Below are 27,246 nucleotides of genomic sequence, written 5' to 3' on the forward strand. Positions count from 1 at the left end.
TGGAGCTGCTTTAAGAGTAAGTCCACCGGGGATGAGAAAGGCCAGCACCCAGCCAAAATACTAGCCCGGCACCCAGTGAAACCACTCCAGCCCAGCATTTTGATCGGCACCCAGCCCAAGCTGGTCTCCAGGCCAGCCTAAAATCGACAGAGGCGTGAGCCGGCCCGTATGACGCCAGCGTGACGTCGTGGGCTTTTTAAATTTTTTTTTCTGCAATCTCCACCTGCACCGCCTCACCACAATCTCCACCTCCATCACTCTCCGTCGCGCCTCCGACGCCTCCCAATCCCTGAGGTTCTTGGAGTTCTGTTCGTCGATGTACCTGAGGTTGTCTTTAAAGATTTGGAACTGCCACTCATTCTCTCCCAGGGCGTTGTATGCTTTGCTGTGCTCCGCCAGCCACCCCTCGTAAATCGACATCACCTCATCGTCGGTCCTCCAGCTACCTGTGGACTTGCTGTCTTCGAGGTTGTTGTCGTATGAGATGATGGACATGTCGAGGGCCGATGAGACAGTGAAGATCGTGAGGAAGAGAACCGCCACGGCCGGCGATGATCAGTACGGCCCCATTTTTTTGCTGTGTTTGTATGCTGAGAAAATAGAGAGGAGAAGGGTGGGAGTGATAAAATATTAAAATATTAATATTAGATGATAAAATAATAATTGATATGAATAAAATAATAATTGATATGATAAAATATTAATTGATATGAATAAAATAATATAATATTAGATAGACTAGGTGCCAGCGCATTTTTAGGGGTGGAGATGCATTGGCCTATTACTGTTCACTAAAGTATATTACTGTTCACTTGAGTAGATAAATGAGTTGGGTGCTGGCACAAAGTCCTTAGACCATCTTCAACCCTTGGGCTAAAAGCCAAATTTTTTAGCCCCGGAAAATTTAGCTTTTAGCCCAGAAACATCTTTTCTGCTCCAACCCTTTACCCTAAAATTTTAGCCTGGAATTATTAAAGAATGAAATTAGCCTAAATTTTTTTCTTACATCAATTTTTTTTAAAATAAATATGTAGATTATTGTAAATTAATTTTATGAACATTTTAATATAAAAAAATTTAAATTCCGATAAACATTTCGCATTTAGCCCGGGGGGAAAGCTGGGGGGTATTTGGCCCAGAAATAGCATTTGGCATTTAGCCTAAAATTTTAGCATGGGTTGGAGAGTGTTTGGGGGGTAATTTGGCTTTTAGCCCAGGGTTGGAGATGGTCTTAGGGGTGGACTTGCTCTAAGAGATAAAAAGTGGACTGTGAAAAATTGTACCTGAAATTTTATATGTATTATTACCTAGGTTTCCGGTTGCCCCAGTTGTATGGAGCCGGTTGGCCGGTTCAGTTGAAGCTTACCAACCCTCTCTCTCCTACCTACCCCCTACTACTTATCCTCTCTCTGTCCCCCAACCCTTTTCTTTACCTCTCACCGCACATCACCCACTATTGGTTACTGACCGACTTGAGTGGCTGAGCTCTCCACAACTACCATGGCTGCCTCCACCGCCGCCCTCATTTCCTCCGCCCCCTCCCGCGCTTTCTCCTCCTCCAAATCCACCCCTCTCGTCGCCGCCTCCTCCAAACCCATCTCCCAAACCCTGACCTTCCCCAAATCCATCCACGGCCTCCGCCTCCCCCGCGTCGCCCATTCCGGCTCCCTCTCCCGCGGCGGCTCTCACGCCCGGAAGTCCTTCGTTGTCAAAGCCTCCGCGGTTGAGCTTCCCCTCGTCGGAAATGTTGCTCCTGATTTCGAAGCCGAGGCTGTTTTCGACCAGGAATTCATCAAGGTCCAATCTTTAACTTAATTCATCGTTTTTGTTTTGTTTTGCAATCGCATCTGTATTTTGATTTTCCGGTCTGTTTGGGATTTGCTTCTGAGAGATTTAAATTGATTCTGGTTCATACAAGTGCTTTCTAGAGAAGCACCTGCCAGATGCTTCGTCAACAAGCACTTCTATGTTCTTTGAGGAAGCATTTGGACTTCGATAGAAACTTCAAACATGTTTCAAATAAAATAACTTCTAGCATAAGCGCTTCTGAGCAGAAGTGCTTCCTATAGAAGGGGTTCCCAATGACTAGTGAGCCCTTTGTTTCATTTCAATTGAAGATTTGGTTTTGGATTTCAGGTCAAGCTCTCTGAGTACATTGGGAAGAAGTATGTGATTCTCTTTTTCTACCCATTGGACTTCACGTTTGTTTGTCCTACAGGCAAGCATGGTTTCGCAATCAGCATTTCTGCATACAAGTTTTTAATCTTTATTGAATTCTGGATGAATCTAACTGAATCTGATTGATTTGTTCAAAAATTTATGAACCCATCTTGCAGAGATCACCGCTTTCAGCGACCGCCATGCTGAGTTTGCGGAGCTCAACACAGAAATCTTGGGTGTTTCAGTTGACAGTGTGGTATGTTGCCCTGCACCCCACTTTCTTCAATACCACAATCTGCCACACATACCACAAAAAGTCAATGTTCTGCCTATATACCACGAAAAAGTTCAGCCTAGACATGTAGCCATGTTCTCATGCAAGGGTCAATAGCTGCATATCGCACATGCGATAATATGCTAAGTTGCACCTTGAACTATATGCATGCTTTGTTCTTTAGATGAGTAAACAAATAAATACCGTAACATGAGTTCTAAAAGTGTCAATTTTGTGCATTGGGATTTTTGACTTCGAAATGAAAATGGACTCGTGGTATGGGTCGTAGACAATGCATGTGGTTTTGGTTGAGCCAAAAGATCAATTCCCATTGTTGGTGGAGAAAGAATACTTAATAGACAAGGAGGATATTCAACCAAGAAAAATAATAGCAAAGTTGAAATGGAAATTGAATCATCTGGAATACTATAATTGAGGTTAATCAAACAGAGTTACTAAGATTGGCGACATTGGAGAGTTGTGTTCTAGCTGATGGTTGATGAATGATGTGAATCTACGTATTTTCTGCTATTTTTTTCTTATGTACATCTAACTTGTGTGCCTGTGTGTCTCTCTTCGATGTAAAGTAGTTTTAAAGTTGCTGTTCCATAGATTGGTAAGATGAAATTATGTTGGCCTTATACTTTTTTTTTCTTTTTTCTTTTTTGTAGTTTTCCCACCTTGCATGGGTCCAAACTGATAGGAAATCTGGCGGTCTTGGAGACTTGAAATATCCACTGATCTCTGATGTCACCAAATCAATTTCAAAATCTTATGACGTGCTGATCCCCGATCAGGTATGATATGTAATTATAACTGATTCTGAAATTAATGAATGATAAACTTGTGAAATTCTCAGTGCTGTGATATTCTGGATTATTTAGATGTTCGGTTTCTCTGTGATAGGGAATTGCTTTGAGAGGACTCTTCATTATTGACAAGGAAGGCGTCATTCAACACTCCACCGTCAACAATCTTGCCATTGGCCGTAGTGTAGATGAGACTAAGAGAACGCTCCAGGTAAACATATTCATCAAGTCCAAAATAGAAATAGGATGCTTTAGTTTCCAAGAACTGCCATACATCTGAGAATTTCTTCGTCATGTTTCCTATTACATTTTATAATCGGTTTTTGTTGCTTCCTTTCGTTGCCTTTGTTGGATTCCGCAGGCCTTGCAGTACGTGCAGGACAACCCCGATGAAGTTTGCCCTGCTGGGTGGAAGCCTGGGGAGAAGTCCATGAAGCCAGATCCCAAGGGCAGCAAAGAGTACTTCTCCGCAATATAAAGCTAGTACATTGCATATCATTATCCATGTCGGATTCAAATAGGGAGGTGTAAACGAGTTTTGTAGTTGTGTAATCTCTTTTTTCAGTCCTTGGTTATTTTGAGCATCAGCATGTCACAATAAAACCCAATCGATGGGGCTTGCATGACACGTTTGTTCAGCGTATTCAAGCATCATACAATTTCGTTCATCGCTTTCTCTTTTATCGTGTAAACAGGCCGAGCCTCTGTAACTTTATGTGATCTGAAACTTGTAAGATGGAGAGAATAATCATCATTCCTCTTCTATTTTGCATTTTCCGGGCAAGGGTTGGTTCGGTCCGACTAATCTTCAAACCGTCATCTTATTCAGAATTTGAAGGGAGGAGAAGATAATACAAGCTAAATAGTCATTGAATACGATCAACCGGTTACTTTTAGTATCGTTGTGCAATTTGATTACTCAAGCAGTTAGTTCAGTATGGAGTTCCGTTGTGAAGCCAATCGCAAAAACTCGGAGCAACTTAAATCTTTATAAGCGCATGTAAGGTCCTTTAGTGATTCATACTTTCAAACAATTGAGATTTTGCGTTGTTTCAACCTCACCCTGGTTTCTATACCTAGGGTGTGTTTACGTAAGGGGAATGGAGTGAGAGGAATGGGAATTGCATTCATTTCAAGTGATTCATGTGTTTGCTAACATTGGGGGAATGAAATTGTATGTGGGATCCACTAAAAATAGGGAATCATATCCCTGATTTGCATGGAATTGGATTACCAACTAATAGGTGGTATTTGGATTCCGGAAGAAAGCCTCAACCCGGAATCAGATTTTTCTACCCAATATACCCTTATCTCCTTCCCTCTTCTCCGGCAGCACAGCACCCCTTATCTCCTTCCCTCATCTCTGGTAGCACAGCACCCCTTATCTCCTTCCCTTGTCTCCGGTTGCACAGTACCCAACGCCTTCCTTATATCCTTCCCTCGTCTCCGGTGGCACAACACCCCCTTAATCTCCTTCCTGTTAGAAATCAAAGATCTGTGAAGAAAACAAAATTCTAGAGAGAGTTTAGACAGAGAAAGAATCTAGAGAGAGACTGAGGTTGTTGAAGAATGAATCTCATTAATTTCACACTCAGTACAAGTTGTATGTTATACATAAATACTCAGTTATGCTGACTAAGCATTCTAATACAACAAACTCTAACTAACCAAAACTTAACAACTAAGCTAAGTATCTAGGTATTAATCTGATACATTGTGTTCATGATTAGTAGATAGTCCTGCAGTATCCTTAACACACCCCCTCAAGCTGAAGGGAGGAGAACAAATTGAAAGCTTGTGACTGAGAGTAGCAAAACGAGATGCAGTAAGGACTTAGTAAAAATATCAGCAATCTGAAAGAGAGTAGACACATGATGAATGCTGATATGACCTTGAAGAACTTTTTCGCGGATGTAATGATAATCAATCTTAACATGCTTTGTTCGAGCATGAAAAACAGGGTTCTTAGCTAATGCAATAGCACTTTGATTATCACAAAAAATCATAGGAGGGCGAAGAAGAGGAAAAGAGAAGTCCTGCAAAATTTTGCACACCTAAGTGATCTCAGCAGCAGTATGGGCTAAAGATCGATATTCTGCTTCAGTAGACGATCGGGCCACAGTGGTTTGCTTCTTGGCACTCCAAGAAATCAGATTTGGACCCAAGAAAACACAATAGCCACTAGTAGAGCGGCGGTCAACTGGACAACCTGCCCAATCAGCATCAGACCAAGCTGTGAGAAACTGAGTGCCAGGTTTAAACCATAAACCGAAGTCAACAGTACCCTTGAGATAGCGTAAGATTCGCTTGACAGCCTGGAGATGAATAGTACGAGGAGCATGCATGTGTTGGCACACTTGATTCACCGCAAAAGTCAAATCAGGGCGAGTCCATGTCAAGTACTGAAGAGCACCAACAGTTGATCGATAAAAAGCAGGATCAGAAAGAATGGTGCCAGAATGATCCAACTTGTCGGAACTCACTGGAGTAGAACAAGGTTTGACGCCAAGCATATCTGTCTTCTTAAGCAAGTCCAAAGCATATTTGGATTGATGAAGAAAAAGACCAGTAGAGGATCGGTGAACCTCAATGCCAAGGAAATAATGAATATCTCCCAAATCTTTGACAGGAAACAAAGATTGCAACTTCGAAATGATGGATTGGCAGACAGTAGGCGAACTCCCAGTGATGATAATATCATCCACATAAACCAGTATAAAGGTAATAGTAGAGTCTTTCTTGATAAAAAGACTAGTATCAGAGGAGGAAGAAATAAATCCCAATGAGAGAATAGCACCATAGAAGGCTTCATACTAGGCTCGGGGTGCCTGTTTGAGACCATAGAGTGATCTTTGCAGTTTACAAACGTGATGAGGATTGGCTGGATCAATAAAACCAGGTGGTTGCACCATGTAGACAGCCTCTTTGAGGGAACCATGAAGGAAGGCATTACTCACATCCAACTGGTGAATAAACCAACCATATGTAATTGCAATAGAGAGGAGAAGACGAATTGTAGTAGGTTTAGCTACAGGACTGAAAGTCTCAGAGAAATCAAGGCCTTCTTGTTGATGAAATCCCTTGGCCACAAGCCGAGCTTTGTAACGCTCTATAGAACCATCAGCTTTATGTTTGAGTTTGAACACCCATTTGCAGCCTACCAAATTATATTGAGGATCAGGAGGAACTAGAACCCAAGTACCGGTGGACTGGAGAGCTTGATACTCAGCCTGCATTGCTGCCAACCAGTTTGCATTCTTAGAAGCTTGCAGGTAGGTGGTTGGGGTATGAGGAATTACAGTAAGGGAATCAACCGTGGGAGGAAGATGATGTTTAGTTGCAGTGAACACTTTAGGCTTGTGAATGCCGGCCTTAGCCTTGTAACCATGGTATAAGTATTAACCGGAATAGAAGGTGCAGGAGGTTGAGCAATGGATGCAGATTCTGGAGAAAGAGCAATGGAGGTAGAGTCTGGAGATTGAGCAAGGGATACAGGTTCTGTAGGTGCTGGAGAAGAAGAAGTAGGAACGGGTAAAGGTGTGGAAGGAGAAACTGGTATGGTAAAGGAAAAAGAAAGAGCGGATGGTGGAAGAGAGGATAAAGAAGAAGTAGTAGGGGAAGCAGGGAGGTGCTTAAAGGGGAAGGAATTTTCATCAAAGACAACATGTCGGGAAATGTACAGCTTGTTGGTAACTGGATCGAGGCATCGGTAACCACTGTGATTCAAACTGTAGCCCAAAAATACACAGAGCTTGCTCTTTGTGGCCAGTTTGTGAGAACTATAAGGTTGCAACCAAGGGTAACATGCACAACCAAAGGTCTTCAAGGTGTGATACTTAGGTGCAGCCTTGAACAATAACTCCCAGGGACATGATGAAGACTGAGAAGGTAGGCGATTGATGAGATACACAGCAGTTTGAAAAGCTTCTACCCAAAATCTGGATGGCAGACCACTGTGAGATAACAAAGTCCTACCCATTTCAACAATATGCCTGTGTTTCCTTTCGGCACAACCATTTTGCTGGGGAGTGTGAGGACAACTCAACTGGTGTATAATGCCCTGAGTATTAAGAAATCCTTGTAAAACAGAATTGAGAAACTCACCCTCGGAATCAGATCGCAAGCACTGGATCGTACTGTCAAACCAATTCTGAACTTTCAAAACAAATGTTTTAAGAACAGAACAAACATCAGATTTGAAGTGTAAAGGATATAACCAACTATATTTGGTGAAATCATCAACCAAAACAAGATAGTATTTATAGCCAGTACATGAAGGAGTGGGAGAAGGACCCCATACATCAGCATGAATGATATGAAATGGTCTAGTGGATGTACAAGGTACAACAGAAAATGGAAGCCTATAAGCTTTCCCAAATTGACAATCAGAACAAAAAGATTGTTTATGTACTGAACCAGCAACAGGCAGTTGACTTTTATTAACAATCTTATTTAAAACAACACTAGAAGGATGTCCAAGCCTTCTGTGCTAGATATTGATGTCAGCTTGAGCAATCATAAGAGCATGAGGAGAAACAGCAATCCCAGATATGCCATTAGATGCATTCTAATAGAAAGGATAGAGACCTCCTTCATTGGGGCCCTGGAAAAGCGTCCTCCCAGTGCGTAGGTCCTTGACATAGAATCCAAATGGATCAAATGTCAGAGAACACCAATTATCATGAACAAATCGATATACGGAGAGCAAGTTATGAGATGCTTGAGGAACTAAAAGAACATCATGTAGTTAAAACACAGCATTAGCAGTTCGAATAAGAGCATATCCAGTGTGAGAAATGCAGAGACCTTTACCATCACCAACAAATAGTTGATCAGTGCCAGTGTATAGAATGGCGGAGTTGAGAGAAGCAGGGTCAGGAGTCACATGATGGGAAGCACCACTATCAGTAAGCCAGTAGCTTGGAGAAGGGGAACCAGTCATGGTAGACATACCGACATGAGGAGTAGTGAAACCTGGAGATTGCTGAGAAGCAAATTGAGAAAGACGGCCACAAGAAAAAGCACCATGACCATACTGATTACACAACTGACAAGGAAGAGAACGTCCAGAGGAAAAGGATGAGGAACACGCTTGATAGTGATTAGGAATAAAACCAGAGGATGAAGGTCGATTCGAATTCGGAGCAGGACCAAGAACACCACCAAAATTGCGATTAGGACCAAAATTACGATTAGGACCAAAGTTACGAGGCTGATGAGAACGATTCCGATTCTGAAACTTTCCTCTAGAATTGCCTCGAAAAGAATTGGAGCCAGATGAATGTTGTTGTGTTGTATAAGCATGAAAAGGTGCTGAGGAGGAAGAAGAGGATCGAGTCTTACGCTTCTGGAGAGAGATTTCTTTACTGGGGAGAAGCCCGTGAAGTTCATCAGTAGTCACATCTTCAGATCGTGTCTCAATGGAATCAACAAATGATTCATACTCATCAGGCAAGCCAGAAAGAATATAGGCTGCAAGATCCTTCTCAGAGATCGGCTCACCAGCAGCAGCCAGTTTATCGGAGATTTCTTTGATGGAGTTGAAGTAGTCGGTCAGCGAAGAGTCACCTTTCTGAATAGTCTGGATCTTGGAGCGAAGACTATGCACATGAGTACGTGAAGCACCAGCAAAACGACGCTCAAGAGACTGCCAAAGAGATCGTGAATCTGCCATCCCAATCGTCAACGGAAGAAGATCCTCAGCAAGCATAGAGTTGATCCAAATCGTCAGAATCTGATCACGTTCACACCAAAGTTCATGAGCACGGTTGAGAATCTAAGATCCAGAAGAATCACGAACAAATTCCGGTGGACATAGATCGTCGCCATTAACGAGACCTAGAAGCTTGAATCGTTTCAGAACAGGAAGAAACAAGCTACGCCAGGTAATATAATTCTGACGATTGAGTTTAATCGGAATCATGCCAGCAACATTCTGAACCGTAATCGATCCAATCGAATGATGAAGCAGATTCGACACCTCGCCATGAGATGTAGGACCAGAAGAAGGAGAATCAGAGGTAGTCGCCATGAAAGCAGCAAACAAGTCACAGAAAAGGAAAGAGAGAAATATCTGTTTGGGAAGTAAGAAAATGCACACAAAACGGAAGGAAAAGATCGAAGTACTATGTTAGAAATCAAAGATCTGTGAAGAAAACAAAATTCTAGAGAGAGTTTAGACAGAGAAAGAATCTAGAGAGAGACTGAGGTTTTTGAAGAATGAATCTCATTAATTTCACACTCAATACAAGTTGTATGTTATACATAAATACTCAGTTATGCTGACTAAGCATTCTAATACAACAAACTCTAACTAACCAAAACTTAACAACTAAGCTAAGTATCTAGGTATTAATCTGATACATTGTGTTCATGATTAGTAGATAGTCCTGCAGTATCCTTAACACTTCCCTCGTCTCTGGTAGCACATCACCCATTCAAATCAAAACCAGTGAAGAAGCAGACATAAGAGAGAGACAAAGACAGAGAACCAATATAATAAATAAATAAATAAATAAATATTTGGAATTAATTAGTTATTTGGAAGAAGAAGAAAGAATAATCAAAAGAGAAGAGGAAGAATCAGAAGGGAAAGAGATGGGGATTTATAGAGGGCGAGGAGATGAGGGGGAGGGCTGCGTTAATTTTGTTGTTTTTAATTCCATACAATTTTAGTAAACAAATTCAATAGGAATCTGATTCTGATTCCTCCTCACTTCAATTCCCCCTCAATTCAATTCCCTTCAATCTGATTACGGATTAGTAAACGCGCCTCTAGTGAGTTACGTAGCACACTAAATTCGAATTTACGAATTCGGGTGGAGTCTGAACTTCTGAGGAATCATAATCTGCTTAAATAAGAAGCTGAAATCTCACATGACTGCTTAGTAAAGCAGCAATGCTAAAGACTTTGAGCAAGTAAATCGTATCCACCAAAGAGAAGTGACCATTATCCATTTCTCTACTAATCCCTGTAGCTCGTCTTTGGAGTTCGGAAGGCAAATTGAAGGACAAGCTTTTGGAAAGGAAGGAGTCCTGCATTCTTCAACGCTAACCCTTCCCATTACTTATCATCAAATCTCCAAGACCCAAATCCTGAAAACAGCAAACCACAACCACACACAAAGGGTTAAGGATCTCCACGTTCTCACCAACATAGGGAACCAAAACTGGTAAGAAATTCCCAACAATATCGGCAGCAACAACGATTAAGCCTTCGCAGCCTCTTGATCTAACAGAAGACAACATTCGAAAGGTCTTAGCCGATGCAAGGGTTGAATTCGGGCAGCTCTTCGACACTTCAGTTGGCATGACAGGTTGAACTCTTTATATTATCTGTATTTCGTTTAATTCATTTTGTTTAGTTTCTGGTGGTGGGAAATCAGTTAAGATAGGGAGATGACTTGCAGGACAAGTAGAACTCGCGGAACTGGACAGACCATGTTCGCTCCCTAAATCCGCCATGGGGCCTTGCAGGCAAGCCGGGGATTTACTTCACATACGAGATTGGTGGGTGCGGGCGTGCCACGACTAGATGCCGCTAGTAGACAGGATTAGAATGATTGAGGTTGCGCCTTTTGACTTCAAATCAAGAGATTGTGCCATTTGAGTGGGAGTTGCTCAAATTAAGGTTCTTTGTTTGCCTTAAAAATAAGGACTTTACTTATATGAAGAGATAGAACAATATGTAAATGACAATGTTGCTTGGAAATATAAATGACAGAGGAAAGTGACTAATATTGCAGATTGCTTGTAATTTATATGACTGGAAATGAGTACATAAATGCTACAAATCAGATCGATACTACAAGTGAGTAGCAGAGCTAATAAACAAGAAAAGCAAAGGATGCTTGGCTAAAAATAAATGTCTACAAGGAAGCTGATGAGCTAATTTGAGTAGAGTTTTGATTGGTTGTTTTGAGTGTCCTTGATTCTGACTTCTCTTTCTCCTTTTATAGCCACCTTGGCTTGGCCTCCTGTAGCAATAATCTTGCCCGAATGCAGTTTGAAGGATAGTGACTCATCAACTATTTACTTATATTGCCATCATAAAGTACTTTTGGGCTGATTAGCTGGCTGGTCCATACCACTTGGCCCTTGGGTAGGTGAGCAAGTGGTGCAAATGATCTGCACCTAGTCGGGAAAGGCCCTTTCTGCTTTCTAGGTCTAGGCTGAGCTTCGGGCTTTTCCTTCTCTTTTTGGGCCAACTCCCTTCTAAGCCCAAAGTTTAAGTTTCAACCCAAACAGTGCCCCCTTCAATCAATATTCAGACTGGAATTCTAGGCGCCAATATTGATTGAATATCCTCATGCTTGTATACCCGCTCTTGGAACTTGTGTTTTTCTGGACAGGAGGCCTACGACCATGCGTCTCTTGCTCTTCTCACGACCTTTGGGTTACCCTCTGAGGTTTCTATAAATTCAGGTTTGATTTTGCCTTTTGCTCAGTCAACCAAATTCCTTCAACCTTCGCTTCAATTAACCCTGAGTATTTTTGCCTTCTTAGTTTTCTCCCCAAGACTGAGAAATGAGCTCTTCAAGATTCAAATGGGGTTTCCTAAAACTCCCTTTTCATGAGAAAAAGAGTTTTCATCAAATAACCACTATCCCTAACACCCTTGGTCAGGCACCCTGCTATCTCCAACACCCTTGGTCAGGCGGTGCTCCCATGAAGACTTGCCTTCCCGCTCGTCGCCATGATAAGTCAGGCTTCACCATCATATATGGTGATGACTCTGCCTGATGATCCTTTACCAGGCGCGTCTTGGCCGCACAACCTAATCACCTGACCGAATTCTACCCATGAAGATACCAGAAAACCAGCTGAGACGTCATTGCACCTGGAATGAGTCGTACGTAGTACATCGTGATTGAATTGAATTTGTTGTAAACTTCACCAGTTTGTTGAAAATGAAATAAACAATATCTTAACAATCTTGTGTCTTTTTGTCTTCTTGAATGACTGATGAATATACACTATACTTTATCATCCCGAAACCTGCTTTACTTTGCATCCTCCTCGATGTAACAATCCCTAACATCCCATAATGTAGGACAATACCTTTTCAAGAATTTAACATTAATGGGATGTTTCTGCCAATTCCCTTCGAGGTCCGCCAAGTAATATCCCCCTTTGTCTAATACTTGACTAACTATGAAAGGACCTTCCCACGTCGGGCTCCACTTTCCAAAGCCCCTAAGCTGAGCTCCTAGAGGAAGAACTGTCTTCCACACCAAATCTCATTCCTTGTAAGATTTTGCTTTCACCCTTTTGTTATATGCTCGGGCAACAGCTCTCTTTCCTTCCTGAATCTGGTTCAGAGCTTCAATTCAGGCTACATCTAAGTCTTCAATCCCTTGACACATGGCTTCAATGTATTCTTCGCTGTGTAACCCAAACTGATTTTGAATTCTGACAGAACTCACATTGATCTCCATGGGAAGCACTGCATCTTGCCCGAAGGTTAGAGCATAAGGATTTGTCCATGTACCTGCCCTCTTGGAAGTTCTGTATGCCCACAAAGTATTCCCCAGCTTTTCATGCCATTTTTCCGGACTATCTATCACCATTCTTTTGATAATGTTTACCAAAATCTTGTTGCTGGATTCTGCTTGGCCATTTGACTGCGGGTAGTAAGGACTGGACCGGATCATCTTTATTTTGTATTTGCTTGCAAATTCTTCAACTTCTTTTGAAATAAAAGATGGCCCTCGATCCGTCACTATGGTTTCGGGCACCCCAAATCTATGCAAAATCTTGGTCTCAATAAAAAATTTTACCGCAGCTGAGGTTATGATTTTTACTGCCGAGGCCTCCACCCATTTGGTAAAGTAATCCGTTGCTACAATGATAAAAGTGTGCCCCTTGCTAGAAGCCGGGTAAATCTGCCCGATGAAGTCCATTGCCCATCCTCTGAAGGGCCAGGGCTTGACTACTGGATTTAAAGGCACAGAGGGTACATGTTGGAGATGACCGTGCCTTTGACATTCCTCACACCCTCGGGCATAGGACTTGCAATCTTTTTCCATGTCTGGCCAAAAATAACCATATCGCCCAAGTAACCACCTCATCTTTGTCCCCGCCTGATGTGCTCCACATACTCCTTCATGTACTTCGGCCATCACTCTCATGGACTCCTCTTGGCCTAAGCATTTCAATAATAACCCGTATGGAGTCTTCCTTAGTAGGTTTTTCGCCCATAAGACATACTTAGTTGCTTGCTGTCTATTCTTCTTGTTGGTGGGTAAAGATGGATCTTTCAAATGATGGATGATGGGCGATCTCCAATCTTCTATCTCAGTTTCTTGAACCATTACATCCAGGCTGAATCCCCTTTCCATGATAGAAGGAAGATTTCTCCTTTGAATCTCAACATCCAACCCATATCTTCTTTCCTGTATTGGCATGCCTGAGGCCAATTGCGCCATCTCATTAGTTGCTAGGTTGGCTCCCCTGGGAACATGACTCACCGATATATCAGAATCCCAATAACTCAACAATTGTGTGGCCGCCAAATAGTATCCGGCCATGGTGATATGTCTGCACTTGAACTCCTCATTTAGCTGGTTTATTACCAATTCTGAATCACCAAACACCTCAACTTCTATTGCCCCCAGACCCATCAAGATTTCCAAACCAATTATTAAGGCCTCATACTCTGCCCAATTGTTGGTATTCCCTTGATAATCCAAGAGAAATGAGTAATAATGATAAATCCCTTGAGGGTTGATAATCACAATCCCAGCTCCTGAAGCCTTCTGAGTATAAGAACCATCGAAATACAGCTTCCAAGGAGTAATCCATAAACCAGCCACTCTTCGTATCTCCTGCTGGATCCACTCCTCTTTGCCCGAGATATCTTTGCCTGGCGAGATCCAAACATTAGTAACTTCCAGGGTTCCCGGTATATTGATTATCTCATCTCGAGATTCTTGATGCTCCGCCAAGAAGTCAGCATTTACTTGGCCTTTTATTGCCTTTTGGGGGACATACTGGAAGCTGAATTCTAATAATGTTAGAATCCACTTCCCAATCCTTCCTATTAACATTGGCTTTGACAACATGTACTTTATCACATCTGTCTTGGCGATGATGTGCACGTGACAAGGTAACATGTAATGCCTCAGCTTATTGGCAGTAAAATACAGAGCTAAGCACAATCTCTCTACTGGGGAATACCTTGTTTCTACCTCGGTCAGAATTCTACTAAGGTAGTACACTGCCTGCTCTTTCCCACCTTCATTATTCTGAGCCAGCAAACTCCCAATTGATTTATCTGAAGTGGAGATATATAGCTTTAAGGGTTTTCCCCTCTTAGGTTGTACCAATACTAACGGGGAAGTCAAATAAGTTTTGATACCATCGAAAACCTCTTGGTGCGGTGGTCCCTACTCAAAATTCTCCTTATCCTTCAGTCTTAACAAAGGAGTCAGCGGCTGGATCTTGCCCGCTAGATTGGCAATGAATCTTCTTAAGAAATTAATTTTGCCCAGCAGCCTCTGAAGTTGCACTTTGTTCGTGGATGAAGGCGACTCCATTATTACCCGAGCTTTATTTTTGTCCACTTCTACCCCTCTTTGATGAACCAGGAATCCCAAGAAATTGCCCGCTTTCACTCCAAACGCACACTTCTTTGGATTCATCTTTAATTTGTGGATCCTCATTCTTGTTAATGCATGCCTGAGGTCTATCAGATGTTGTTCTTCCGTCTTGGATTTCACTACGATGTCATCAATATACACCTCCATATTATGGCCAATCAGATCATGAAAGATGGCATTCATCGCCCTTTGGTAGGTTGCACCAGCATTCTTGAGCCCGAAGGGCATAACCAGATATTCATATGCCCCACATGCCCAGGGCACCTAAAAGCTGTTTTATGTATATCCTTCGGGGCCATCTTTATCTGATTATACCCGGCATTTCCATCCATAAAAGATAAGACTTTGTGTTTTGCTACTGCATCTATGGATAGATCTGCCATGGGCATGGGATACTCATCTTTAGGTGTAGCACCATTAATATTTCTGTAGTCAACACAACATCGTACCGCTTTTGTTACGGCTTTTAAAACGGGTACAATGTTGGCTAACCACTCCACATATTTGGCTGGCCTGATAAATCCGGCTTTTACGAGCCTCTCAATCTCTTCTTTGACCTTCTTTTCTATTTCTTTCGACATCCTTCGTGGTGCTTGCTTAACCGGCTTATATCCTTCCTTGATGGGCATTCTGTGTTCCACCAAGGTTGCATCTAAACCCGGCATCTCGGTGTAATGCCAAGCAAAACAATCTCTGAATTCTTGCAAGAGACAGATAATTTGTGCCCGATCCTCACTCTCCAATAAACCACTTATTTGTATTGGTCTTGGGTCCTCCTTTGTTCCTAGCTCAATAACTTCCAAAGGATCTTGGACCTCCGGTGGTGGCTTATCAGGTTCTGCACACAAAAATTCGACTAGCTCCAGGCTTTCGGGCAAGTCATCTGGCTCATCTAGGTCATATATACACTCGGCCATTTGAATGGCCCTTTCCAATTCTTCTTGACAAGATTCCTCGTTGCTTTCATCCTGGCTGGTTGAAGCTCCCACCTGACAAGATTCCTCGTTGCTTTCTTCTTGACAAGATTCCTCATTTTCTTGTCTTCTTCCTTTCCCATACACCAACAGTCGTTTAATCAGGGATCTGACTGCCATTACCTGATCTTTCTCCTTTTTTGTTCTATCATTGATGGTGTAGGGGTGTTGGGATGATATAAGGTTTGTCCCACTCCTCTCTAGTAAGGAGCATTCCTTATTCTAGGAGCTTTTAGGCCGTCACCTTGGTAGGGCGGCCGTTCTCATCTGCTCCCAAACACTTCAAGATTCCTACGTTGGGATTGTAGAAACTTGCTTCTGCTATATTGGCTGTGGGAAGAAATGGCCGTGATTCGGCCTCTACCATCTCCCAAAAGCCTGGCCCTTCTACGCTTACCTCATGATACACAGCCACTTGTTGATGTAGGGTGGAGGGTACAACAAGACTTTGGTGAATCCAATCTCTTCCAAGTAAGGCTCCATAAGTGGAGGTGCAATCCACCATAAAGAACGCCAGCATGATCTGTTTAGACCCCAGATCTACTTCCAAAGGCAATATCCCAAGAGTCTTGGTGATAGCGCCCAAGAAACTAGAAACTGTGAGGTCTGTAGGAATAAGATCCTATGTGCCTCTCCCCAACTTTTTCATCTGCTTGCCTGGTAATACATTAACAGTTGCCCCTCCATCAATCAAAATCCTTTTGAAGGGCACTCCCTCCAAATGAGCTGTTACATATATGGGCTTTAGATGATTGGCAAGTGAAATGTTCGGGCGACTAAACACCATTTTGTCTGTGTAGATCCTTAAAGGACCATCTTTGGATGCTTCAGATGATGCAGCTTTTCCCGACTCTCCTTCTTTTGCTATCTCCATATTAACATGAGCCATCATTGGCTCAGTTATTACATAATCTCCTTCCATGGCGGCGGGCTAATTAGGTTGGGCAACAAACATAGCAGATAGCATATACGCCATGTTTATATGAAAGTTGCTAGGCTCTGGCAGTTCCTCTTTTTTGCTCCCAATCTGGTCCATGAACTCATCCAACCACGCCATAGCATCTGGTGGAAGCAATGGTTCTGGTGCCCCCTCTAGCTGATTCACACCTGAACATGGTGTTTGTTTTGGAACTTCCCCGAAAGGATCCTCTAATGATAGAGAATGTTGTTTTTTCTCAGAATAGACAGTTCCAAAGCAAATAGGCTGCTCTGCCTTCCATCCGGGAGTCGGCACCATAACCATATCTTCTTGAGCTCTCCTCAAGATTCTATATTTCCCAGGGTGTAGGCTTTATGGCACATGATTTCCTTCGCCTTCAATCTTGCTGTTAGCCTTTTCCACCTCCTTCTTACTTCTCCAGCGGAGCTGACTGCTCCCCCCAGATGACGTTTTCTCTAACTTTTGATTTTTGGAAGCTTCCGACGTCGCTGGGGTTTTCAAGGAATTCATGTAGGCTTTGTGTTGCCTCTGAACCCTTCTGACCATGGAGGCACCCATTTGCTTAACGGGCTGTCCATTCTTCCCGACCACATACCATTTTCGCCCGATGCGGGCATGATTATCTTTTGTGACGGGGTTTGTTATCTTGTCATTCCTCCTGACCTCTCTTCCCATATGGCCATACTGAGAGTGCCCTACACTTCTCTCTTTTGGCTTCTTGGCATCTTTATCCTCTACCTCCTCAGAAACTTCATGGTTACGAAATATTTCTGATAAAGCCCTTGGTTGGGAATCGCCTCCTAACCGCTGAAAGACACTTCGGGAGGTATCCCTTCCTGCAGTCCTCCGAGCTTTCTCTTGTGCCTCTTTTCTCTTTTGTTCTTCATTCCTCCTGATCAGTTCATGATCTATGAGGGCTCCCGTGAGCGGTATTTCGAGTTCACACTCGCATTGGCACTTACTGCACAGCACCCTTCCTTTGAATATGGCGGCTTTTGGATATTCAGGCAAGTTAACCCCCCCTTTATGGGTTTGTCAACCAGTCTTCTTTCTTCTTCTCTTGTGACCTTCTCTTTTCCCTTCTCCACCCAGGCCATACTGATCATATTTATAGGGGCCTCTGAGAAGGGATTCGTATGTTTATCCGTCACCGCAGCTTCTTCTAGTTGATTGGTTTTAAGCCCCCTCTTCTCCCTATCATCTTTCTCCCCAAGATGAGGTAAAGACATAGGGATAGGTGGTCTTAGAACCGGGTCATCTTCTTTTCTGGAGCCTGCAGAAGCGTTATCCAGTCTTTGTAGCATGTGCAACAAAGCAATTTGGAAATCTTCTGATCCTTTTGACATATTGCTTTGATCAAAGAATCCCACCGGGCGTGCCAAAATATGTTCGCTCCCTAAATCCGCCATGGGGCCTTGCGGGCAAGCCGGGGATTTACTTCACATACGAGATTTGTGGGTGCGGGCGTGCCACTACTAGATGCCGCTAGTAGACGGGATTTGAATGATTGAGGTTGCGCCTTTTGACTTCAAATTAAGAGATTGTGCCATTTGAGTGGGAGTTGCTCAAATTAAGGTTCTTTGTTTGCCTTAAAAATAAGGGCTTTACTTATATGGAGAGATAGAACAATATGTAAATGACAAGGTTGCTTGGAAATATAAATGACAGAGGAAAGTGACTAATATTGCAGATTGCTTGTAATTTATATGACTGGAAATGAGTACATAAATGCTACAAATCAGATCGATACTACAAGTGAGTAGCAGAGCTAATAAACAAGAAAAGCAAAGGATGCTTGGCTAAAAATAAATATCTACAAGGAAGCTGATGAGCTAATTTAAGTAGAGTTTTGATTGGTTGTTTTGAGTGTCCTTAATTCTGACTTCTCTTTCTCCTTTTATACCCTTGGCTTGGCCTCATGTAGCAATAATCTTGCCCGAATGCAGTTTGAAGGATAGTGACTCATCAACTATTTACTTGTACTGCCATCATAAAGTATTTTTGGACTGATTAGCTGGCTAGTCTATACCACTTGGCCCTTGGGTAGGTGAGCAAGTGGTGCAAATGATCTGCACCTAGTCGGGAAAGGCCCTTTCTGCTTTCTAGGTCTGGGCTGAGCTTCGGGCTTTTCCTTCTCTTTTTGGGCCAACTCCCTTCTAAGCCCAAAGTTTAAGTTTCAACCCAAACAGACCCTTTGTGAAGATCAGTCTTAAAGGCCAGTTTTGGCACCAAGTAGTTTAAGAGCGTTTATCCACGCATTTAAAATTCTGTGTTTATATCTAAATATTTGGATCCGACATAGAAGTGGTTAAAAAGTATTTTAGGCCAATAGAGAAATTTCAAGCTGATATCATGATTATGATTTTGAATTTTTCTAGTGCGGATTCCCTTCATATAACAAGTGTGAAACAATATAAATGCGAAGAAATACAAAAATAAACCAATCACTAAAACACAAGGACTTACGATGTTAACTAAATATGAGCTTTGTCGTCAAGTTGCCACAAGATTCCCACCATCAAAGAAGAAGGAGAACAAACTCAAGCGTTTCCTCACACTCACTAGATCGATCATGATTATACTTTAACACAACTTAATACAAGTTAAGTGTCTATGCATCTACGCGCAAGTGATTCACAATCGTTGATTGGTAGGAACCAAGCATCAATCAAATCTCTTTATAGTTATGTTAAATTTCAAGTCTCTTATGAAGACCAAGTACATTCCTTGAATTAGCACATAAGCAAGCAACTTAAATTTTCTTGAACTCGTCATTCTTTTTATTAAATAAAATGAACGTGTTTCGCATTTTCCCCCATTCTTTTTCGGTGTCTTTTCCAATTGTATTAGAAATTTAGAAGCCACCAAAGTATCTACGAACTAGAGCAAAAGATTTGCAGATAACCTAAATGCCAAGCTATATGCCAACCACATACGTTCAGTTTTTTTTTTTTTTTTTTTTTTTTTTTACCCTTGTACTACCAACAACAAGAGAAGCCTTGGATTTATTGACTATTGAGTTGACCTTTGAGGGTGAGGATCTTATTCTGATTCAATTAGATCTATACCGTATCTTAAAGCCTTAAATCAATTGCAATTTGGACATTAATAAACTTCATGTGCCTCACATGCTGACACCACCTGACTTTTAGAACCTAATCAACAAACCGTCCTCAAGTTTCATGACAAACTATTTTTAATTAGAAAATGTCTAAGAGATCGTATTTTATAAATCACATTATGTGACAGTTGATAATTGAATCCTTTATTTAAATCATTAAAGAAAGAATTCAACTATCAACCGTCATATCTCTCATTTGTTGTAAATTTAAACTCAAAATTATGAATTGAATTGGTGGTCTTCAGTCAATTCAGTTGTCATGTTGCTTAACCTGCTGTAACAAGAAGTCTGCTTAATATGCTATATATGCATGAAACACAAGCCCCTTTCTTAATGACTAATACGTAGTCGGTCAAATATTTTTCTTGTTTTTTCATATGGCCAATATTGGGAGAGTGAATGCTCCTAATCGAATACTTCACTGAAAATAAAATAGTTATTCAGCCTCTTGTGACATATATTCATATCAACTTCAAAAACAACAATATCCACTTTCTAAGTTTTGAGGACCGTATGAGGAGTTTGCAATACATCTTTTCGTATATTCTCCTGACATTTTCCTCACAAATTTAAAGAAACTGTAGATGCCCAGAAGACATCGTCACAAAAGAATCGATACGGTAGAACAACCATGTAGCTAGCCAAGAAGAAACTTGAATTGATTCCTTCAGAGTTTTACAAAAAGGGCAAGCATTTCCTTCATTTTCTAATTTTTTTTTTCCTTTTTATCTTCGAACAAAATATATTATAAGAGGACTTTGAGAGAGTTTCTGGGTTCAGCTACAAATACAAAAACCCAAAGTTCCTATGCTGCTGCTGCCGCTGATGATGTACGGTGTCATACCGTATATTAACCGTATATACTGTGAAACCAAAACGCAAAAAAAAAGACTTGCATGATCAATCGAGCAACACATCACGTGGCCACTCCTGGTTCAGATACATAGCTTATTCTGTCCACCTCTTCCCACACCAACTTTGATGTTACTTCATCGTGTTCTGGTACATACTCCTGAGGCCAAAAAACCAAAACATATAAAGATCGTACCCAGTGCACAAGGTTCCCGCTTTACGCAGGGTCTGGGAGAGGTGAATGTCGGCTAGCCTTACTCCCATTTATGGAGAGGCTGCTCCCAAGTCTCGAACCCAAAATTGTAAATTACGGTGTAAATTAAGGTGTAGTTAAATAACAAAAAGGGTTAGTTCGTACAAATCTTCCCTGATGAAACTATACGAAAATACATTTTCTTTCAGTAACGTGGAAGGCTCAAGCACAACTACAAAAACTAAGCAACAACTGATCTTTCCGACAAACCCTTGGTAAATCTTCTAACAAATCTAAACCTAGGTATTGATAATAGCCAACTTTAATTGAGAAACCCAATTGCATGCAACTGGTGACAAGAACGCCTTTTCCCAACCCAGCATTGTCGCCAAGGTCAGCCGGATAGGGTTGGGAAGCACCCATATTTTCAACCAGATTGAACCGGACCAACCCATAAGCATGATGTTATAGTGTGTAAAAAAATGGTTCTCGTTTTATTGTACAAAGGAAATTTCTCCATTTTTGGTTATATAAAAAATCTAAGCTAAAAGTCTACGTTGTCCAGACCATCCTTATATTGCTGAGGTCAGCACATGCATAGGATCAGTGGGAATCCATGAGCATCAATGTGGCATAGTTTGAACACTACAAGGACTTGGAGTGTACAATCCGTAACACATGAATCAGGCCCGTTAATATTTATCTTGATGATCATATTCTATTCTATGATGCATATGATATGATGAAAAGAGGCACGAAGCAGACCTCCAGTTGTCTGACCAATTGCTTGGCTGTTGGAGCAGACACGATAATGTGACGTGCAGTAGGAGAAATAAAGCCTTCATCAACGGCCTTATCGATGAAACACAACAACGAATTGTAGTAACCGTCCACATTCAAAAGCCCCACCTTCAAAAAAAAAAGTAATTCTCACTTAATTATTTAATCAATCAACCAATTAATTAATAATATCCAACTTCAAACATCCATTTAATCTCCATATTATATGAATGTTGTTCATATGTCCTCATTGTCTTGTGACCAACAACACCCTTCTTTGACCAACAACCTCTCTTTTTTTAAACCTAAAAGGATAAGAAATGAGAGGCTTTCTCCCATTCAAACGGAGATCCTCCAACTAATCAAACCACCTAATCTTATGCTATCTTTCCATGTGAATTAGAATTAAGTACCACGTGCATTGATTCTCTATATCAAACTTTCTCATACATCCATACCACGCAATTAGATTGACTCACATCATCACAATATCATCTCCCTTCAGCTTTGCTAGCTTAATTTGTATGGAATTATAGATGAGAGAGAGAGAGAGAGAGAGAGAGTCGTGTACTTAGAAACATGATAAATTAATTAATCATAGACATATGATAGACTTATTTAGTCATGGAGACAAGAGACATGATAAAATATTCTTCAATATGAAGAAAATGATTGTTAATTAGTGTTTAATAGAAAATTTGAGGATATCAACAACAACCATCTACAACATCGTAACCACATTTGAACAAACAAGAAACATGGCATCATGTGAGGGATTGCTTTTTTGTAAAGTTTTGAATGATTTATAAAATTATTTTTGACATTCAAAACCCTTGTATAGAAAGGGGTGGATAAATATTAAGAGCATTTCTTACAGGTTTGCGGTGGATTCCAAGCTGAGCCCAGGTAATGACTTCCAGCAATTCTTCCAGGGTACCATAGCCACCTGAACATATTAATTTCAATTAAAGGGTTTTACAAAACAATTGAGAGTTGATTTGGATAATGGTTCACAACTTCACATGCACATGGATGGCTTCCAACCCTTGAACCATGTAAAATCAGAGTAATATCAACATACATCAACATTTAACAATCACCCATGCACACGAGGAAGACAAACTTTAACATTCATTAACATAAATAATGACATTTGTGACACGTCCGGTTCATGGATCAAAACCATACCAGGGAGGGCAATAAAAGCATCAGCTTGACGGGCCATCTCGGCTTTCCTTTGGTGCATATCTGAGACAGTTCTCACTTCTCCAACAGTTTCACCAGTTATCTACAATAATTTAATCAAATCACATTATTAATTAATCATTTAGAGATCGGCAAAGCCCAAAGTGATCACTTAAAACCAGCACATTTAAGTTTTTAAATGTACCTCTCTAGGCATTAGGGTCCTTGGAATAACTCTGCAAAAACAGCACATCAACATATATTTATCAGCAAACTGTTATATATTAACAAAAGAATTTACAAAAAGTTTCACATGGGCGAATAGACATATACTTGAAAATTAACTGATCAAATATTTAGCAAGAGGCATTGACCATACTAATTTTCTGGGGTTGTGTTTTATAGAACGTGTTTAAAGTTTTAGCAGATCAAGAGCCCTTACATAACAGGGAAAGCAGGCTTTTCACAAAATGCAATCACTTCCTCTAAAAGTCTCCATACTTTACTAAATAGCTTTTCCAGTTCTATAAATCTTTCTAACTGGAAGCTCCAGAGGGAACTGACATTGTAAGAACTTAAAAGGAGGTCAACTTTCAGGCTTACTTTAGATCACATTAATTTAAGTGGTTTCGAACCATGTTCATAATGTCTAGAAGACACAATAATTTTCCATAAATATGTGAACCTTTTTGTCCCAATAAGAAAAATAGAGGACAAGGGAATGCACAAATTTAATTATATAATATGGGGGAGCATTTGATCCTAGATTCCTATGTTGTCTGCCTTTGTGAACCCAGTTAATTAACATATAACTGGGACTAATTTTGCATGGTATGGTTCAATTCAATAGAAAATAAGAATGTAACCAATTTGGCCAATCATTTCATTAGGGTAACCTATGCGTGTGGTGTGTGTACGAGTGAGAGAGAGAGAACTACAAACCCTAGGACATGGCGCCCGCCATCATGAACTGCCTGAGAAACAAGACCCATCAATCCCACGCTTCCACCACCATAGACCAGATCAATCCTTCTCTCCACCTTCAAAACACATCGAAATTCAAAACCCATCAACACGTGTCAGAAACCGAGTTCATCATAAAATATAAAAAAAAAGAAGTGCATGATTTGATTGAAACAAACTAGAAGAGATGGCAGCAACAATAAGTAATGAAGGCAGATTGTCGAGTGTCATTCCTATTCCCTTCTATTTTGTGCGGTCACAATTAAATTACATCAACATTTTATATTAATTTTTTTATAAAAATAATAAAATGAAAACAATAAGAATATAAAATATTATCGTGACTTAACTGTGACCACATAAATAGAAGAGAATGAAAAAACACTCAAACGAGAGGGCAGACAATCTGCCTCCGTAAGTAATAGTATGTTTCAGTGGATGGAATGAATGAATGAATAAAACCCTAGCTAGCTAAAAGAGGCTATTGAGTGAAAATTAATTATTTAAAATTTTTAAATCATGTGTGTATATATATATTTCTTGTCATGGAACCCCATAAACAAAAATCATGGAGATGAGGTTCAGTCATGGAAGCTTGTGAACACGCTTAAAAGAGTCATGATACCGAGAGAGCACGTTTGGTTCCCTCCTGGCCTGGAGAGAAAGAATTAATTAAAATCAAAACTCAGATCATGCAAGAAAGCTGCTTAACTGACAGCCAGTTTACAGCTTGCACTCTCCTTCCTCCCTCTCTCTCTCTCATGCCAAACATAAACCCTAATCAGGATCAATGCTAGCTAGCTCCAGGTCTTGAACAATCATAAGCCCACGTTGAACGCTTGTTTGGTTGCAACACGCTACCCTCCACACCCCCCCCCCCACACTACTTGAGAAATAGAAGCAAACCTTGGACCTGAAATCAACCAAGTTGGCCAGAGCAGTGTCCTTCCGCTCTAAACCCAAGTTTGTATCCCCATTCCCTTAGTTTGCTTCTGTTTCTTCTTATGAAAATCAAATAAAATATGGCTTTTCTGAATTCCAGGAGTAGAATCGTTTGCAGAAAACCAACATAGATTAATTTGGCATATATGCACATATATACGATTAAACAATTTCAGGAAACATTCTTTTGGTGATGAAACGTTCCAATTTGTGCGGGAATTTTGGAACCTGAAAGGATGAATATATAGGACGAACAAAAAATATAAAAGAAATTGAAAGATAAATTATAAAAATGAATTGAACGTTGTTTACCAGCTCCTTCCCAAGTTCGACAGCAGCTTCTTGGTAGCTGGCTTTCTTCCCTGAACTGCTACCACAGAAAACACAAATCCTATTGAATCTCGACTTTGTCTCTTCCATCTCTCTCTCTCTCTCTCTCTCTCTCTCTGTGATCTCAGAGAGAATAATGATAATGATCTTCTGAGCAAGTGAGGGAGGGGGACGGATGGTTGGGAATGAAAACAAAGTGAGTATTTGTTTATATGGGAAGAATATATAACGCCTTTGGCCAAGTAATTGACATATATATTTGTGTGTATATATAGGCATAGGACTCTGTAGAGTCTAGAGCACTCAATTTCCCATTTGGAAGGTTGAATAAATATTAAATGTACTGAGGAATATTTTAATAGAATTGTAGAAAGTTGTTTTTCCAAGGGAGGAAAAAATAATTCAATCCGATGGGAATTTAGTAATAAGTTGGAGTAGTGATTCCATGCTTCGCATCGTCAGTTTGGGCATTACGGTTTTGGGTAATTAGGCGTGCCATATGATCAGCATTTTGGACCTTTGGGTTTCCGACAAGGATTGTCTGCCCTTCTACTTCCATGTCCTTATGTGTCCTCTTGTTTTGTGTGGTCACGATTACATTATTTTTTATTTATAGAGATAATAAGGTAAAAATAAATAGTAATATAAAATGTTAACGTAGTTTAACTGTGACCACACAAACAAGAGGGCACGAGAAGGCACCGAAAGTGGGAGGGCAGACAATCCTTATCCAAAAAAAATAGCCAAATTGTTTTCTGATAGGAGATGGATTGTCTACCCTCCCCTTTCCATACCCTCCTCATGCCCTCCTATTTTGTGCAGTCAAGATTAAGCCACGTCAACATTTTATATTAATTTTTTTATAAAAATAATAAGACAAAAAACAAATGTTGACGTGGTTTAACATTGACCGCACAAAACAGGAGGGTATGAGGAAGGTACAGGGATGGGAGGGCAGACAATCCATCTCCTTTTTGATATTGGCATAAAGTGTCACTTTAGTATTTTATTTTGAAAATCAATATAAATGGTCTCTAAGCTTATTTATCATAAATTATTTTGGTCATTTCATAAAAAAATCTTTTTTTAAATTGAGAGTATTTTTGTCTAATCGACCCCTCTACTTGTTTTTTTATTTAACGAAGATTTTTCTTATAATGAATAAAATGTTTGACGGTGTACAAATTCAGTGACCACTTGTATCAATTTTCAATGTTTGAGATCAAAGTGAAGAGTTGTGCTAATTTCATTTCATGCACTATTTTTGTTAAAAAGTCAAAAGAGAATGTGATAAAATAAAAGGCAAATTCAAATTAAATACTAACTCTAATAAAAGTTTTAACGAAAACTATTATTTTCCCATCTATTTGGATTAAGAATAAATTTTGTCCCCATTGCACATAGCTCATACTTCTAAAAACGTGTGTTTTTTTTTTTCAAAGCATAGTAATCAATGTCAATGTAATGAAATTTTTAAATAGAAAGTATGTCACATCCCCGCCTGGTACCCCATCACATCCCGGCTCGACTCTACTGTAACACGATATTGTCCGTTTTGGGCTCCGACCACGCCTTCACGGTTTTGTTTCTGGGAACTCACATGAGAATTTCCTAATGGGCTTAAATCAAGGCGTGCTAGCCGTCACGCCTTGATTTAGGTCAAGGTGTGTCAAAGTATAGCCCAGACCTAGCAATTCCTGACACAACCCGATACGACACGACACGAAATTAACAGGTGTTCGGGTCGACACGATAACGAATCGGATGGTTATCGGATAACTCAATAAGCACCTATTAAGATAACGGGTTGGTTCGGGTATACACGTGGGTAACACGATACACGATAAGCAAAATATTAATTTTATAATTTTATAACCCTAAAAAAATACTATAATAATTATATATATTAATTTAACAATTTTATACCCCTAAAAACTATAATAATTATATATATACATAAATTTTTATAAATGGTGACCATTGGATTGGATGATATTTAATCTCAGCCATCCATTGTGCATTAGGTTGGAGGCTAATATATTTTTATATGGTATAGTACTATTGTTTTTTTTTTTTCATAATTATTTTGGTAAACTTCTCATAATTTGAATGGTTTTTAATGT

General features: G+C 40.5%; 2 protein-coding genes and 1 long non-coding RNA gene across 3 annotated transcripts; 2 read left to right on the top strand and 1 right to left on the bottom strand.

Moving 5' to 3' along the window:
- The first annotated feature begins 1,326 nt into the window (after positions 1-1,326).
- LOC103454146 (2-Cys peroxiredoxin BAS1, chloroplastic-like) lies at positions 1,327-4,008 on the top strand. The gene is made up of 6 exons (XM_008393735.4): positions 1,327-1,797; positions 2,137-2,218; positions 2,337-2,416; positions 3,106-3,231; positions 3,341-3,454; positions 3,605-4,008. Exons 1-6 carry the CDS (start codon positions 1,501-1,503, stop codon positions 3,719-3,721), a joined length of 816 nt encoding a protein of 271 aa, XP_008391957.2. The 5' UTR covers positions 1,327-1,500; the 3' UTR covers positions 3,722-4,008.
- A 107-nt stretch (positions 4,009-4,115) lies between these two features.
- Positions 4,116-10,149, top strand: LOC139191346 (uncharacterized). Its single transcript, XR_011575371.1, has 2 exons — positions 4,116-4,324; positions 10,022-10,149. It is a non-coding gene; the product is annotated as an uncharacterized lncRNA (long non-coding RNA).
- Positions 10,150-20,516: 10,367 nt separating this feature from the next.
- LOC103454147 (cytokinin riboside 5'-monophosphate phosphoribohydrolase LOG7) lies at positions 20,517-25,320 on the bottom strand. The gene is made up of 7 exons (XM_008393736.4): positions 25,106-25,320; positions 23,831-23,928; positions 23,094-23,124; positions 22,892-22,991; positions 22,579-22,649; positions 21,689-21,832; positions 20,517-20,890 (listed from the first exon to the last, which is right to left on the bottom strand). Exons 1-7 carry the CDS (start codon positions 25,211-25,213, stop codon positions 20,795-20,797), a joined length of 648 nt encoding a protein of 215 aa, XP_008391958.3. The 5' UTR covers positions 25,214-25,320; the 3' UTR covers positions 20,517-20,794.
- Between the last annotated feature and the right edge of the window lie 1,926 nt (positions 25,321-27,246).

This window comes from Malus domestica, chromosome 14, assembly GCF_042453785.1.
Source record: "Malus domestica chromosome 14, GDT2T_hap1".
In the NCBI taxonomy this organism is placed as follows: domain Eukaryota; kingdom Viridiplantae; phylum Streptophyta; class Magnoliopsida; order Rosales; family Rosaceae; genus Malus; species Malus domestica.

What these genes read in the sequence shown, in the direction of transcription:
- LOC103454146 (XM_008393735.4), top strand. Translation starts at nt 1,501, where the DNA reads ATGGCTGCCTCCACCGCCGCCCTCATTTCCTCCGCCCCCTCCCGCGCT. An exon ending in GTGTTTCAGTTGACAGTGTG is followed by an intron (nt 2,417 to 3,105) that starts GTATGTTGCCCT and finishes TCTTTTTTGTAG; the next exon opens with TTTTCCCACCTTGCATGGGT. An exon ending in AGACTAAGAGAACGCTCCAG is followed by an intron (nt 3,455 to 3,604) that starts GTAAACATATTC and finishes TGGATTCCGCAG; the next exon opens with GCCTTGCAGTACGTGCAGGA.
- LOC103454147 (XM_008393736.4), bottom strand. Translation starts at nt 25,213, where the DNA reads ATGGAAGAGACAAAGTCGAGATTCAATAGGATTTGTGTTTTCTGTGGT. An exon ending in TTGGAATCCACCGCAAACCT is followed by an intron (nt 21,833 to 22,578) that starts GTAAGAAATGCT and finishes TTTTTTTTGAAG; the next exon opens with GTGGGGCTTTTGAATGTGGA. An exon ending in AATTGGTCAGACAACTGGAG is followed by an intron (nt 20,891 to 21,688) that starts GTCTGCTTCGTG and finishes TTTTGGCCTCAG; the next exon opens with GAGTATGTACCAGAACACGA.